This window comes from Empidonax traillii, unplaced genomic scaffold (assembly GCF_003031625.1).
Source record: "Empidonax traillii isolate 1590-97213 ecotype Southwest subspecies unplaced genomic scaffold, ASM303162v1 scaffold355:size2308892, whole genome shotgun sequence".
NCBI lineage: Eukaryota > Metazoa > Chordata > Aves > Passeriformes > Tyrannidae > Empidonax > Empidonax traillii.
In genome coordinates, this window is record NW_020955548.1 from 2177190 (window position 1) to 2191584 (window position 14395).

Below are 14395 nucleotides of genomic sequence, written 5' to 3' on the forward strand. Positions count from 1 at the left end.
TCCTAGGTTACCAAGTAGGCTGTGTTTAGAGATGTAAGGAATCCTCATTGCACTTCTCGAGTAGCAATTTTGCCCAGCATTCAAAATATTGAAAACATTCTTAGGGATTTCCCACTGAGGCTCAAAGGCATTCATATTTTTTATTTATTTTATTAGAAGGCCTGTAAGTAAAAACTTGCATATCTGAAAAAAAAAAGATATTAGATAGAAAACAGTAATAAAATTAACAATATTATTTAAGAAAATTGGTAATAAATACATTTCCCCTCAACATTAAAATGCTTGTTACTTTGCACAACAATAAATACAGCATAGCTCTGGCATGGAGAAAGGCCAAGACTGGATACAAGAAATCCATGTGGGTTCATAAAAAAGCTCAGGTGACTTATAAAGGTTTGGCATCCTGCACTTGATGCACTTTGATACAACTTGCACTCTTAATTTTACTATGATTTTTAAACAGTCCCATAATGTTAAAATATCAGAGGAAAAGTTGTTTGGTTATAGGATTTTTCCTTTAAATATTTTCAGAGTAAGAGATGTGTAAACTCACTGAAACTAATCTTCAATTAAAAAAAAAAAAAAACCAAAACAAAAAACCCAAAACCAAAAACAGAACAGGTGTCTTGGCTGCTATTTTACAAAAATGCATTTTTTTTCAGCTGTGGGTGCCCAAGCCTGACCAGCCAACTAGCAAGGGGCCAATCCCCAGTCAGTTCCTCAATTCTTTACAAAGTTTTAAAAAGGAAATATTAATAACAAGGAGAGTATAGACAGTAGTATCCACTTCCCACATCACGGCATTCAAGGTTCTTATACTATTATCAAAAGGCAAGAGGAGAAAGAACAGGTATTCCAGAACATTTCCCAGCATAATTTTGGGTCATTCTGGTCTATATATTTCTTTTAAAACTACTGGGGAAAAGAAAAAAGGAAGAGAGATATTTCCATACACTGTGCTGTTCTTATGCCAGCACGTATCATCATAACCACAACTGTGAACCTAAGTCACTGATAGCCCAATCTAATATAGATTGATTGATTGTCCCATGACAAAGTTAGATAATGTCCGTAAAATGCCACAAGCTCTGGCAGAGTCCAGCACTCTTAAAGTACTGATAGGTCATGGCAAGACTTGGACTTGAGTTTGAAGGCCATGTTCTTGTTGTTCTTGGCAACTATTTTGCCCCAAAACCGCCTGGCTTTCTTGGGGATACTCTCTCTCCGTTTCTGTAGTGCCAGTCGCTTCTCATTCTTTTCCTTGCTATCCCTCCGGAGCCGGACTTGCCGCACGATGCCTTCAAACAGCTCTTTCACGTTGTGCTGCACAGCTGCTGAGGTCTCGATGAACTTGCAGTCAAACACGACGGCGCAGGCTCGTCCCTCTGTAAAATTGCAAGGTGGACACGTCACAGCGGGTCATGAGCCCCAGGGGCAGCGGGGGCGGGGGGGAATCAGAACCATAGGTTGCCACGTGTGGGGGAGTCAGAGCCACCAGGGAATTCCTCAAGCTTAATATAGGCACAGATAAGTCTTTAATCATCTCATGCTGCCCGCTAGCCCATGATTCATCTGCTCTGTGTCACAGTCCCTTCCCAGAGAGGGGGGGCAAATCCCCTCCTGGAAAAGCCCTGGCCCTCCTGCTGGCTGCAAAGGAAGCTGGGACTGACCGACTTGAGCTGGGACACCAGAAGCTGGGAGGCTCAAAAACACATGGCTATCTTACATGTAGGCTCCCTCAAGCTGCATTTAAGGGTGACCTGCAGGCACACAGCACAGCATAGGAGGTAGGACACCATCCTCCTCTATGGGCTGTGTCTGTAAACAGGGATCTGGGGACAGTAGCAGCTTTGGTGTGAACAGACTTATGTACAAAACCCTTAATAAAGGCAGAACTATGTCTGTGGCTTTAGGAGTGCATGTGAAGTCATAGTTCTTACCTTACGTGAGCCTAAGCTAAGCTAAACCTGACAATTGTCTTTCACACACAAGCCAATTTATGCTGTCGTCTGGTGTGCTGTGAACTCATTGATAGGACCACTAAAGAGACATGAATACAGAGAGGAATGAGAGCCATCCCTGAGCTCTCTATGAACTCCTCAGTTAAAACTCTTCACTTGGGGCAACTGTGACAGGAGCCAGAGGAACTGTGCACATACCCAGAGAAAAAAGCTAGTTTAGCTCAGCTGGGAAAGAGAAGAGCAGAATAGCTGAAGAGACAAGAAAATGTCAAACAGAGGAACCCATGTTTCTGATGCGCCAAGATGAGATCACACTGTTGTGTTATGTTGTGTCACCTAAGCCTGGGGGAAGGCTCTTCAAGAAGAGATTTTACTGATTGCAGATGTCGAGAGTCAGCTTCTCAGCAGTCTCTCAATTCCTATTTATGGGCTTAGTGGTTGTTCATTTGTGTGCAGCCAAGGGAGGGCTGGTTTAGTATCCCAAAGTAAGGCAACAAGGAAACCTCTCCTGAAAGGCTGCACAGTCCCTGCCCAAACTAGCAAAACACAGGTTGAGAAGGAATTTCATTTTCAGTGAGGGCAGAGAACAGGTTATAAAGAAGAGAGTCTTTGTCAGCAGAATAAAGGGGGCTAAACTCGTTATACGTAAATATGTGTTGGGAATCCAAAGTGTTTCCAGCTACTGGAGAAATCACATACTGCAGTGGTCTTACACTAGGAGCTGGAAGGAAAGCAATTCAAGCTGCTTTTATGGGGGTACTTAATAAATGTAGAAAAGGGATTATCTGACATATAACAGCATTACCAAGGAAGGCTTAAGGAAGTGGCAGACCCCACCCAGTCCTCTGTCCTGTGTTCTGGTCCTCTGTTGTTTTACTGCTTTTTTATTGCCCAGTCCTGATCACAGCATATTCCCTCAGCCAGAGTTTGCCCAAAAGCTACTAGATGACTTTTAGTGTTTATGTTGGGTTTATGCTTATCGTTTTCCTTACCTGCCACTGAAACTTCACGGCACCTGACAAGGTCACTTTTGTTGCCAACCAAAATAATGGGAATATCCTCTTTCTGGCGTGCTCTGCGGAGTTGTATTCTGAGTTCAGAGGCCTTCTCAAAGCTCGCTCGGTCTGTGATGGAGTAGACAATCAAGTAGGCATCTCCCACTTGCATGCAGTGGTCTCGAATCCATTCTCCCTCACGCTGTTCAAATGAAATAGTCAGACATCGTTATGCCCAGAGCAGGTTTTACTTAGAAAGTAAAACATTAGAGAATCCAAATACATTCCTGCTGTAAACTGTAATGGGTATGGTTTGAATCACAGTTATACTAAAAGTAATTCCAATGTGGTGATGGTATGAATACTCCGCCACAAAGGAGGGCAAAACTTGCCCCAGATAATTCATTGTACTGGCTTTAGACTGGAATGAACGTGGTCTGGAAAAAAGCTTGAGTGTTTTGTCTTATGATTGAAAAGATGAAGATTTGAACTTCTCAGGCTCAAACTGCAGAGCCATTAGACGTGCTTGCCTTGATATGGGGGTAGCATTAATTGTATATTTTCTCTGATTTTGCTGTATGGAAAACACTTATTTTCTTTCCCAAAAGATCCCTACTTTTGATATTAGCAGTCATTCATATGCACTTTTCATTCAGTGTTTGACTAGAACAAATAAAGTACCTTATTATCCCACATGTCAAGCAGTATAATGGTTGCACTTTCCCCATCCACCATCAGGGTTCTTTCATACGTGTCTTCTAGAAAAAAAGCAGAAAGGTTGGTAATATATTATTTTGTGGTATCATGTACATTAGGAAAAAACAAGTAGTTGAATATGGGTAACTTGTTCATAGTTGAAGTTATTGAGCCAAATTTGAGGTTGGCTCACATTCAGTTCTTTCCTCATTTCCATCAGCACTGAACCTGCACTCTGTTCATTACTGGTTGTCTTACTTTCCATGATATATGAAGGAGGCTGAAAGATCAGGAAACAAAATGTTCATTATTTTGGCTGATACTCTCTTTATCTTATGTGGGAGAGAGAAAATAGAACCAGTGGAAGAAATAACCAAAGGCTGAACATTTGCCCCATGGGAGCTGCAGAGTCCAGCGAGGCTGAGTAATGGAAAATATTTGCTTTCGCTTTAGCATGGACAGTTTACGGGTGAACAGTCACTGCTGCGGAGAGCGATACAGCCAACAGCCGACCAAGCAATGGGGACAGGGTGTGGGAGACAACAGCTGCTGAGTTTGGGGACACTGAGACTTCTGCTGCGCCCTAGTTCTTTCCCATTTCTCAGTTTCCCACATTGCCTTTGATGTCAAAACAGCAAAAGAATCAACAAACCATAGAAGGTCAGTTATTTTGCACTGAGGTCACAAAAATTCATACCTAGATTATAAACGCTATGTGGCAAAATTCTGCCTACATCTGAGGAGGCACTTCCCACTCTGGAAGGGTTGAATTTTGATCAACCCTCGCTGTGAAATCTCAGTCTAGCTTCTACTTCAAATACTAATCTTTCTTCTTTTCCACAAAGAAGGGGGACATTTTGATGAGCTATAAGGGGGTTGGACTCATTTCTAACCTTTCATTACTGGTCAGTGAAAAAAAAAAAACCAGCCTTAGGGCTTCTGAGCATACCAGCTCTCTCACCGTAGCATTTGAAGGATCTGTCCCAACCATGTTTGTAGATAGGACTGTGTCTAACCTGTGCCTCATAAGACTTCTGCTGGGCACTGATGGGGTGAACTCTGCCCTAAATTGTAATCAGTATTTCTTCAAAGCCAGGAATCTACATCCATGAAAGAAAATGAGCCAAAAATATTACACATTTAAAATAAAATCATAGAGAGCCCGTGCTTGACACAGCTTAAAATGGCAAGATTAAAAGGACAGAGCTAATCACTAGGAGTGGTTTCCCTTGCAGACCCAGTATCATGACATCTGTGCTTATGGGTTAGCCTCATCTTACAGCAAAGCCTGTCCAAAAAAGTAGTTGTACTCCTCTGTGAGCTGACTACCCGGTAACTATCCCCTCTTGTAATAAAGTTTCCAGTTTATAAGCCAAAGTTCGGAGAATAGTTTCTTCAAGTGACTGAACATCTTTGTGAGAACAAGCTCCATGTACACCAGAAGACAACATCCAGAAGACTCCTTCCCCACCCTGTTATACATGGAGAAGCTACAAATAGGTACTCCTAGAAAATACTATGCCTAAATAGTCATATTCAGCACTGATTTGCACCTTGGTCAATCCTAAGGAACTTTCATACAATATAAAACATACTGAAAGTGAGATCTTAGTTCATGTCGTGCTTATTTTGAAGCTGACACTAAAAATGGAGAAATGTAACAACAGCAAGTTTTCCAGTACCTCAGCAGAGCTGGCCTTGAAAATCTGTCACTGCTACACTCCAAGCAATGTTGCTGGGAGTGCAAAGGAAAGAGGAAACCCCACGGCTTCACATGAAGAAGAAAACTGCCTGACAGGGGTGTGCAAAGCAAATCAGCTACACTTTCTGACTGTTTGCCTCACAGTCCTACTCTACATCACTCGTTTAGCACTAGGAAAACTTTTATCAGAGATACTCAAGGCTGAGGGTCTGGTAGAACTACAGGAAAAGTTGATGGCAGAAGCTGAAGGCAGAGCACACATAAATCCAAGAACTTCAAATTCCCCAAAGGCACAAAGATCTGTGCCCCCAGTCTGACAGCAAGCAGGGAAAATGTGAGTCTGACCTTCCTGATGCTGGGTTGTATTAAATTCTGGGCACAACCTCCCCCAGTTGGAGAGTGAAAGACAAAAAAAAAAGCTGTCTATCCTATGCCCCACTGAAGGCTGGAAGAGAAGCCCAGAAACTGTCTGTGCTAGCACTGGCACCATTGCACCAAGGGAGTACAGGCAGGAGAGGTAAGGGATACTGGAGAGACAAAGGAAGTCCTGCATACTTCAGACAAGCAAAACCGGGCAGCAAACTGCATGTCCCCTGAGAGCAACAGTGACTGCATCCTTAGAGCCACCACAGATTTTTGTGGCAGCACAACACTTCCACATCAACATCTTGCACACAATATAGCCCAGGACTTGGTGCCACAGCTTCGCCTTCTGCATGATCTGATATTTCAGATTAAAGAACACTTTGCAATCCTAAACAAAGCAGAGGAGGATAGCAAGGGGGAAGCATCAAAGAAAACTCTATAGCTTGTGCCTTTTCCTCCTCAGTGGGCAGTAGGAATTTTCTTACTCTGTTGAACGACATTTATCTGTTTTGCCCCTGGGGGAACCTATGCTGTTCAAATAACATGAAATGAGATTTTTACTCAAAATTTTATATATTTTACTCAAACTCCATACAGCCTGTGCTGAGGTTATGTGTTTATACAGAAAGGCTGAGATGATTTCTCATGGCTAATATTTTGAAGGTGACTTTTTCTTCATATATAATTCCTAAATATTTAATTCTTGCAAACCATGAGGACCTTCAGTTGTGTTCTCTCCCACAAAGAAAGATGGAGTCAGCCCTGTGAAGCCAGTGGTGACACAAATGTTGGACCAACAAGAAAGCTAAAGCAGCCTCTTGTGTATCATCATCACAGGCAGGAATGAGGCAGTTTCCAACAGGTATTTTGGAATGAAATAACATGGGAATCTGAATTGCTCTCTTTCAGGGGCTTTCAGTCATGGTTGGTATCTTACTTATCTCATTTTCCTTTCTTGTCTTCTTGAAAGAGATGCTTGAGTTGAATCAGTTTTGATGATCAGATCCAAACGTTTGTTACCTCTGTTCTTTATTAAACGGCCTCTGTTTCTTTTGTGCCAATTACTACTGGCAGAGCTGACTGCAAGCAAACACAAAGACCCCAGGACATAAATACCTACCTCCCAGCACCTCACAATCACTGTCGATGCTGTCATGCACCCCTGCAAAGATGTTGGCTAGTGAGGACTTCCCCACGCTGTGCTCCCCGATCAGCACCACCCGGTAGCAGTTGCTGCCAGACTCGGAGGAGATGACGGAGTCAGACGACTCCGAGGACCAGCTCCTTCTGTAGTATTCATCGGGACTGATGGTGTATCGCTTCTGTGGGTTGTACTCATTGGAATCTTTCTGGACCAGCAGATTCTTTCCATCAGCAGGGATGCTCCATCGCTGCTGCTGCTGGTGCAGACTGCTATTGTGGGTGCGACGCATGGTAACGTTGTTGAGAGTCATTTTGAACTCCTAGTGAGAAACAGGAAAATCACAAATGTTACCTACAAAACATTTAGAAATGTATTAATGCTCTCTTACAAACTTCAAGGCAGCACATCCTCTGTAGGGACCTAATATGTGAGAAAAGTTAGCCTTTCTGCACTCTTTCGTACTTGCTAGCACACAAAGAAGTACTACTCTTTAGTGAGTCAGAGTATAGAGGAAATACCACCCTCACATGCTAAATCCTACCTTGTTTAGCCTTTACAAGCTCACAGATATGCCAGGTGCAGCCCAGACCTGGAGAGAGGGAGACACTGCTGTGTCCCAGGAGGAGAAGGAAGGGGCAGTGCTCACCACACCCGTTCTACACAGCAGCTCTAGGCCTGCTGAGAAGCTGTCTGTGGCCAAGGCAACACTCCCTATCCTTTGGATTGACTGGAGGCAAACGGAGGCACTGCTCCCAGTTGTCTCCAACTGCCAGTGCAACTGCACGTACAGCTCTTTCTCACTGTCTCAGTTAAGAGCTGAAACTTTTGGGAAAGCAATAAGGCATCACTCGCTGCAATAAGGCATCACTCGCTGCAATAAGGCATCACTCGCTGCAATAAGGCATCACTCGCTGCAATAAGGCATCACTCGCTGCAATAAGGCATCACTCGCTGCAATAAGGCATCACTCACTGCAATAAGGCATCACTCACTGCACTCTTAGACAACCCTGTTAATAAGAAAAGAGCCATGCAAGCAAGTCTTGCTATGATGGGTTGAGTTTGGCTCCTGTCTGTAGCCAGGTAAACAAAGAATGATTCTGCCTCAGAAAGTGACTTTTCAGCTGGTAAGAGGGACAATGCAGTGAAGTCCAACAGCTCTTTTGAGGAGGTACAGGTTATAGCTGCTACAGGAGGTATCACTATCATTAATTTATAGATATTAAATCAATAACTTCATTTACTGCACAATTAGTTAGATAGGTTCACTCTTCTTGCCCAAGTATAGCTCATAATTACGTTTTACTCAATAAACTCTATTTTGCCTTGCTTGGAGGCAGAGAACAGTGATGTCATTCTCACAAGCCAACAGCTACCATTTTTAGGAAAGTTACTTTGATACATTCCAGCTCTCAAAGTGACAGTTATTCAGACATTTTGCTTTTTTGTGATATATCTCTGTTTCTCGGCTCTCTCTTCCATGTTAGTAAATAGGATAATTGTCCATAAAATGCACCCAACAACTTCCAGACTTCAGTAATAGGTAGTGAACAATAAGAAGTACAGCAAAGCAGAGCAACATGCACAAATTACTATTCTTCTTCACGCAAAACTAAAAGTCTGAAAAACTTCTGTGAATAAGTGCCCAGAAGGACATAGGTCAAATACACAGAAGAAGTACTGTCTCAACTTATTATGGCATACACAATATTTTCTCTGTGATGTGCAGTACTTCAGGGCAAAATGAGATTATAAGCATGGTCCTAGTCACAGTAACTTTGTCGGCAAGAAATATATCTAAACTAGAAATCAGGCACTAAGCAGAAGCTGCTTCACAAACAAAATTAAATATTTACTAGGGTTGAATTTTAAAATGCATTTTTCCCTGCAGTGTCCCCATTGAAAAGACCAGATGAGAATAGCCAGCTTTGATTCAGTCAAACAACAAAGCCTAACTCACAACCTGCAATAAACAGTCACTCACAAAACCATCACAAACACAAACATTTTACAATTTAGACTCTAAAAAATTACCATCCTTCATTAAACAAAGCCAAATGAGTCCCTGTCACACACTGCCTTCCAGGTTCAAACTGATTTTGATACCTTATACTGCTTTTAGCTGCCTTGGTCTCTAGCACCTTCAGTAAAAGACCGGGTCAGAATCCACTCTGCCTTACTTGTGCCAGGCTCCTCCAGGCAGTCCAGTCTCTTGCTCACACTGCCCTTCTCTCTCAGTGGGTTGTGGTGCACTGAACTGCTCTGCTGAAGTAAATCCTCTCCTGCTTTGGGGCTGCCCCTTTAATTCTCTCCCGGCAAACCTGGTTTATATTAAGCCCATCTGATCAGAGACAGGGCTTTTCCGTGACGTGGTTGGCCTTTCCATACAACAGCCAGCCCCCAGCTGGGAGGAAGCAGACATGCAGAAGAGCAAAAACTTGCAAACAATCTCAAAAGACTTACTCAAAATCATATGATTGCTTTAATATTGCCAGTAAAATAAACACATTTGTTTCTTCCATGATGAAAACAGGAAAGTGGAACAAAGCAAAATAATGCATGCCATTTTGCCTCAGACAGTTTTTAATGCAAATGTTATCAAAATTAATGATGATTAAAAAATTGCCTAAGTTTCATTAATGCATGAAATTCTGTAAATGTATTATGTATCTGTTCTCTGTCTGCAAAACACACTTCAGCCCCTGCTGGATAAAATATATCCTCAGAATAAAATATCTGAATGTTATTTTGTAACTATCTTAAAAGTAGGAATATTACTGGAGGAGTGAGTTGTTGGTTAGTTTGTTTGTTTATTTGTTTTTTACAGCTCTGATGTTTACAAATCTATTTTTCTCTTCAGCCTCTAAGTGACTGCACCCAATTTCCTGAACTGCATAACCAGCTCTCACTTCTGCTGCAACCCTTTACTAGCAAGGGCTTGAAAAGACATACAACTAGAAATTCAGTGTTACTGCAGCTGGATATTAGCAAAGATGCATCAGAACACACAAACTCTGAACAAAGACACACAGTGTTGAGGCTGCCCACAGGAAAGAGGAATATATAGTGGATATGCCACAGACCCAGGGTGTGGTCCTTAAATTTTTATAGTCTTATAGCTTATCAGCAGAAGGCATTTTGTCAGAAGAAAAAAAAAGTCCAAACTTGTAATGTGTGCCATTGGATGACACTTGTAATGACAGACTTCTTGATTAACAAATGAAGAGTAAGAAACTGTCACAAAAATACTTGTGGGGCTACCACAACAAAAAGTATACGTAAACACTGTAGTCAGATGTAAATTATCCAGACTCTGGATTAACTACAATGGCCTCAAAACCAAGCTCCTACAGCTTTCCTTTATGTTTTCAATCTCCTTATTTTATCAGTTCCCGAATCTAATAGAATCAGTTTTTACCCTGTAAGTAGAAAATATGAACAGCTTTGGTTGCTGTTGGAGGGGAAGAATTTTTTTTCATGCTACAGGCAAGCAAGTCTTTAACTGATGATGTACCTTTACTGAAGGCAGCAGTGATATGCAGAAAAGAACATCTTTTCCTGCGATTGTAGCCTAGCACATTCCTCTGCAGTAAAAGCAGACCTTTACAAAATTTTTCAGTTGAAATCTGCTTGCTTTGTTTCCCCTTTGACTTTACTGAATCATGCAGATTCTACCAAGGGTAGAACTGAGCAAAAATACGTCCTGATTTTCCTTTACCCGTGTTTCAGTGCTTGGTCCCAGGTCCTGCATCTCCACCTCACTTGTCTCTTACACGTCACCCTCTGAGTATCTGTTGCTGAGTGATACTCCCAAAGAGCACAAAGTGCCATCTTCAACTGTATTGGATGTACAGAGGAGCTCGTAGTAATTACTGCACAAAATGTAACAACATCTCTGTCAGGGAAGGTTTATGGCATGGACAGTGGTTTGCAAAAATACTTCTGCTGTTGGCATACTCAGCTGAAATTGCTCATTTTTTTGAAACATGCTGGAAAACATGAAGTTGAATGGGTGGTTGGAGTACTGTGCTCTGCACCTCTTACTCTCTTTGTCTGTAATTTGTCACAGCAGAGTAAAAGAGCAAAACCTGTCTGCTGCAGGACTGGAGAGATTTATGGCCAGACTGATCTCAGCAGAACTGTAGGCTCGAACATCTCATACAAATGTTTAACATACATTATAACAGAAAGAGCAGACAGAAGAAATAAACTATAGTCAGAAAAGCCTTTGTGTTTAGTTGTGGTTACTGTTAGATTAGGAATTGCTAGACATCATCTTTCATATTCTCTTCATAAAATTCAAGGCAGACAAAGAAAACATATCTCTCCAGCAACCACACAATATATTTCTTCCATAAAGCCATCCATAAGGGTTGTCCCAACCATGGCATGAAGCGTTTGTACTGAGGGAACTTGCACAGGTGTTTTCCTCTGCACTGTCTCTTCTGAGCCTACTCTGGTTTTCCAACTGGACAATCAACTCTCCTGGTCCCATTCTGTACTACTGTCTACTTCCATATGATGAAGAGTTCTTCTTCCTGAAGGAATACCATCAGCACTCATGAACTTCGATTACTCTATCTGCTGGGAAAACATTTGCTTACTTGTTTTTAAAGTTGGGGAGAGGTGCAGTATTTTCAGCCTCCTGGTACTTACTTCCAAGAGATAACAGCAGGTTGATCAATGAAATACATGAACTGTCCTTTTCATTAGGGCTGAGTATAGGCTTGGATTTCCAAATACAGTCCCATGGATTGATGGAGACTGGTGCAGTCCTGGTCTGTTCTTTTCAACCTCTTTGCTGGTTGACACCTCTTCAACTCAGACTGCCTAAGACAGAGGCAAAAGAAGTGCTTGAACGTAATCGCCCGGTGCAATACTAAAATTCAGAGCAATTGTTTTTCACTCATCCAGACTCTGTTTCAATAATCACATCTTCAAGGAATTCTCCCTGCAGCCAAGATGAAGTAAACATCGCAGAGTAGCAGCTCTGCAATCCTTCCCCAGCCAGTTACGATTAGACAAGGTGATACACAAAGCAATTAGGTAGAAATTTTCCATTGGATATAAAACAGCAGTGCTTTATAACTGACACTTACTTAGCTAGTCTGTATTTATGTATATGAAGGCAAAAGTAGTTCCTCAAATCACCTTCGGACGTAAGGGTTGTCCATAGAGGAGACCTAAATCAATTCGGAGGAGGAAAAAAATGCAAGGGGAGAGGGGTAGTCAAAAAAGCAGGAAAAACAAAATACAGATTTATTTTAATAGAAACTGAATGCAACATGTCTGAAAGTGCACTTTCTCCCTGTGCATTTAGTGGAGGAGTTCATCTGCATTATTCCCCTCAGAAGACCTGATTTAGTAGACCGCGTTTCCCGTAGTGAGTTGCCTGAACAGGAATTGAAAGAAGTCCACTTGCCTTAATCTCCTCCAGACCATTGTGGCATTTCACTTTTGCTCTGCCTTTCACATCCTGCAGCGCTGGCTGGCCCTTGGCTATTCTCAACCCCACCACTAACATCAGCTATGAACAGAAATCAATTTGGGTGCTGGGCTGGATACTGCTGGACACACTGGGAGTGCCCACAGTCACTGCATGCCCCAGGGGAGCTGCTCCATTGTCACCATCCATTCCTACTGCACAGTGGACACAGGCAGCTTGGTGAGCAAATGTAGAACAAAAAGAAATAGTAGATGTGGGACTAAGCAGGATTTGGCCCACAGCAATGGGACCATCAGCTTATTTACACCAACTCATGTCCACAGCTTTGTCTTTGCCTGTCCCAATTCACATTCAGTGACTGGGTATGAAGTTTCATGCTGAGTGAGAAAGGTACAAGGGATAAAATACTCTGAGATTGGGAGGTATGAGGTAGGGAAATGAAGAATTATGTGCTTGAGGTAAACTGCTGAGGGTCTTAAGTGGGGGGCAGGGCAGAGAAAGACACTCAGAAATTAAGGAATAATAAAACGCTGATTTAAGAGAAACAGTCAGGATCACCTGAATGTGCCACCATCCAATATTAAACAACAACAACAAAAAAAAAACCATTCCACTCTTCAGTGGAGTAGGTTTGGTACACTGTTCCCAGGAATTGCTTGCAGGAAGTACTGGATTTGTTCTACCAACTTTTTTCCTCCCACATCACAGCAGCATTTACAATTCTTTGACTGAGCACTAAAAGCAGAACATGATCCTTTGGTGAGGGAGAACAAGGATAGGGAAGAAGTGATCTGTACTCCTTGTGCACTAGATAGCTGTAAAAGCCAGCATTACAGCTCTGAGGGAATAGGATTGCCTTTAATCAGCTGACTCATTGGAGAACTCCTTATTAGTGAATTACTTGCAGATAATCTGGATTCTGATGAACCCAAGGGAAGGTGTGTTCTATATCTGTGCACTGCAGAGCTTTGCTGACTATAATGGGTGTCCAAAAGGTATTTTCCCCACTAACTCATTAAGCCAGAACAGCTGAAGACTTGATAGGGAGGGAGAAATGAGCATCCAGAGGAAGCAGTGCAGTTCAGTTCACAATAAAATACAGGTTACTTTTCAGTCTAGTTAACTGAAAAGAAATTAAAACAACTGACAGCTTTAGGAGGAGAAAAAAAGAGCAATGATAAAGAGCAAACAGCAAAACTGGATTATTTCAGTATGAGTTACTTAGCAAAAGGACTGACTATTTCCCGCTCCTGCTCTCAATGATGTTAATGAATTCTGCCAATAATTGTCTGGGGAACAGGATTAAGTCATGTATGACATAAATAAATGTGCTTTTCAATGCAAATAAAAAATCATAATATACTAATAATAGTAGGATGTGAACTAGATATAAATGTTCTTCAAATGCTGAGCTAAAGAAACCTTCACACAAATAGCACCAGCAAAGACAACTTTTTGCAGTTGAGATCTTTGTAGTATGCCACAGCCCTCAGTGCAATCAGGTTGGGCCATGAACTCCTTTGCAGTTGCAGGATTCACAGAATTCAACAACTTGATTTAATAGCACTAAGTGACGATGGTAATTTAACAACAGGTAACTGCTTCATCAGCAAACCATAGGTTAGAAACGTCAGTAGAACAATGGGTCTCTGGTCTTCAGAACTGTTGAAGGAAGACCCAGGAAAAGGTCTGTTGCTCCAAATGCCATTTCTTCTTCACTGTGGTGCCCAAGATTCTTACACTGAGTGCAGCCAACAATAATTATCAATACTCAGGCATATTAAGACAAAAGTACAAAGGAAGCCCTCAAAAACCAACCAATAGAAGCAAACTTTCTTTAAAAATATTCCATATGGTGGCCAGATCTTCACTTTAAGGTCTCGATTGCATTTAATTGTTTGATTGTTTATTTATTTATTTATTTGATTGCATTCTACACAACAAGCCTGCCTGGAATGGAAAGGGAGCACCACTGAGCTCTGCAACCCACCTCTTCCAAAACACCTTCTGTTTCACATCATTAAAAAATGTTTTGAGCCCATTGCCTGGGTGGGGGAGTCCCATTGCTGGGGCAGGGGCTGACATG

The 14395-nt window shown here is 41.9% G+C and overlaps 1 protein-coding gene across 2 annotated transcripts; it reads right to left on the reverse strand.

The window, feature by feature from the left end:
* Nucleotides 1–225: 225 nt before the first annotated feature.
* Nucleotides 226–9183, reverse strand: GEM (GTP binding protein overexpressed in skeletal muscle). Of its 2 annotated transcripts, none has more exons than XM_027892523.1 (5): nucleotides 9044–9183; nucleotides 6841–7183; nucleotides 3638–3714; nucleotides 2954–3158; nucleotides 226–1385 (listed from the first exon to the last, which is right to left on the reverse strand). In XM_027892523.1, exons 2-5 carry the CDS (start codon nucleotides 7172–7174, stop codon nucleotides 1108–1110), a joined length of 894 nt encoding a protein of 297 aa, XP_027748324.1. In that variant the 5' UTR covers nucleotides 7175–7183; nucleotides 9044–9183; the 3' UTR covers nucleotides 226–1107. The 2 variants fall into 2 exon arrangements, with proteins under 2 accessions (XP_027748324.1, XP_027748325.1); XM_027892524.1 differs by having other exon boundaries at nucleotides 9039–9183.
* Nucleotides 9184–14395: the final 5212 nt, after the last annotated feature.

Bases quoted from the DNA above. Each gene is read 5' to 3' on its own strand.
- GEM (XM_027892523.1), bottom strand. From the start codon at position 7,174: ATGACTCTCAACAACGTTACCATGCGTCGCACCCACAATAGCAGTCTG. The intron at 3,715-6,840 runs GTAGGTATTTAT...CTTTTTTTCTAG, and splicing joins TGATTGTGAGGTGCTGGGAG to AAGACACGTATGAAAGAACC. The intron at 3,159-3,637 runs GTACTTTATTTG...TCATTTGAACAG, and splicing joins TTGACATGTGGGATAATAAG to CGTGAGGGAGAATGGATTCG.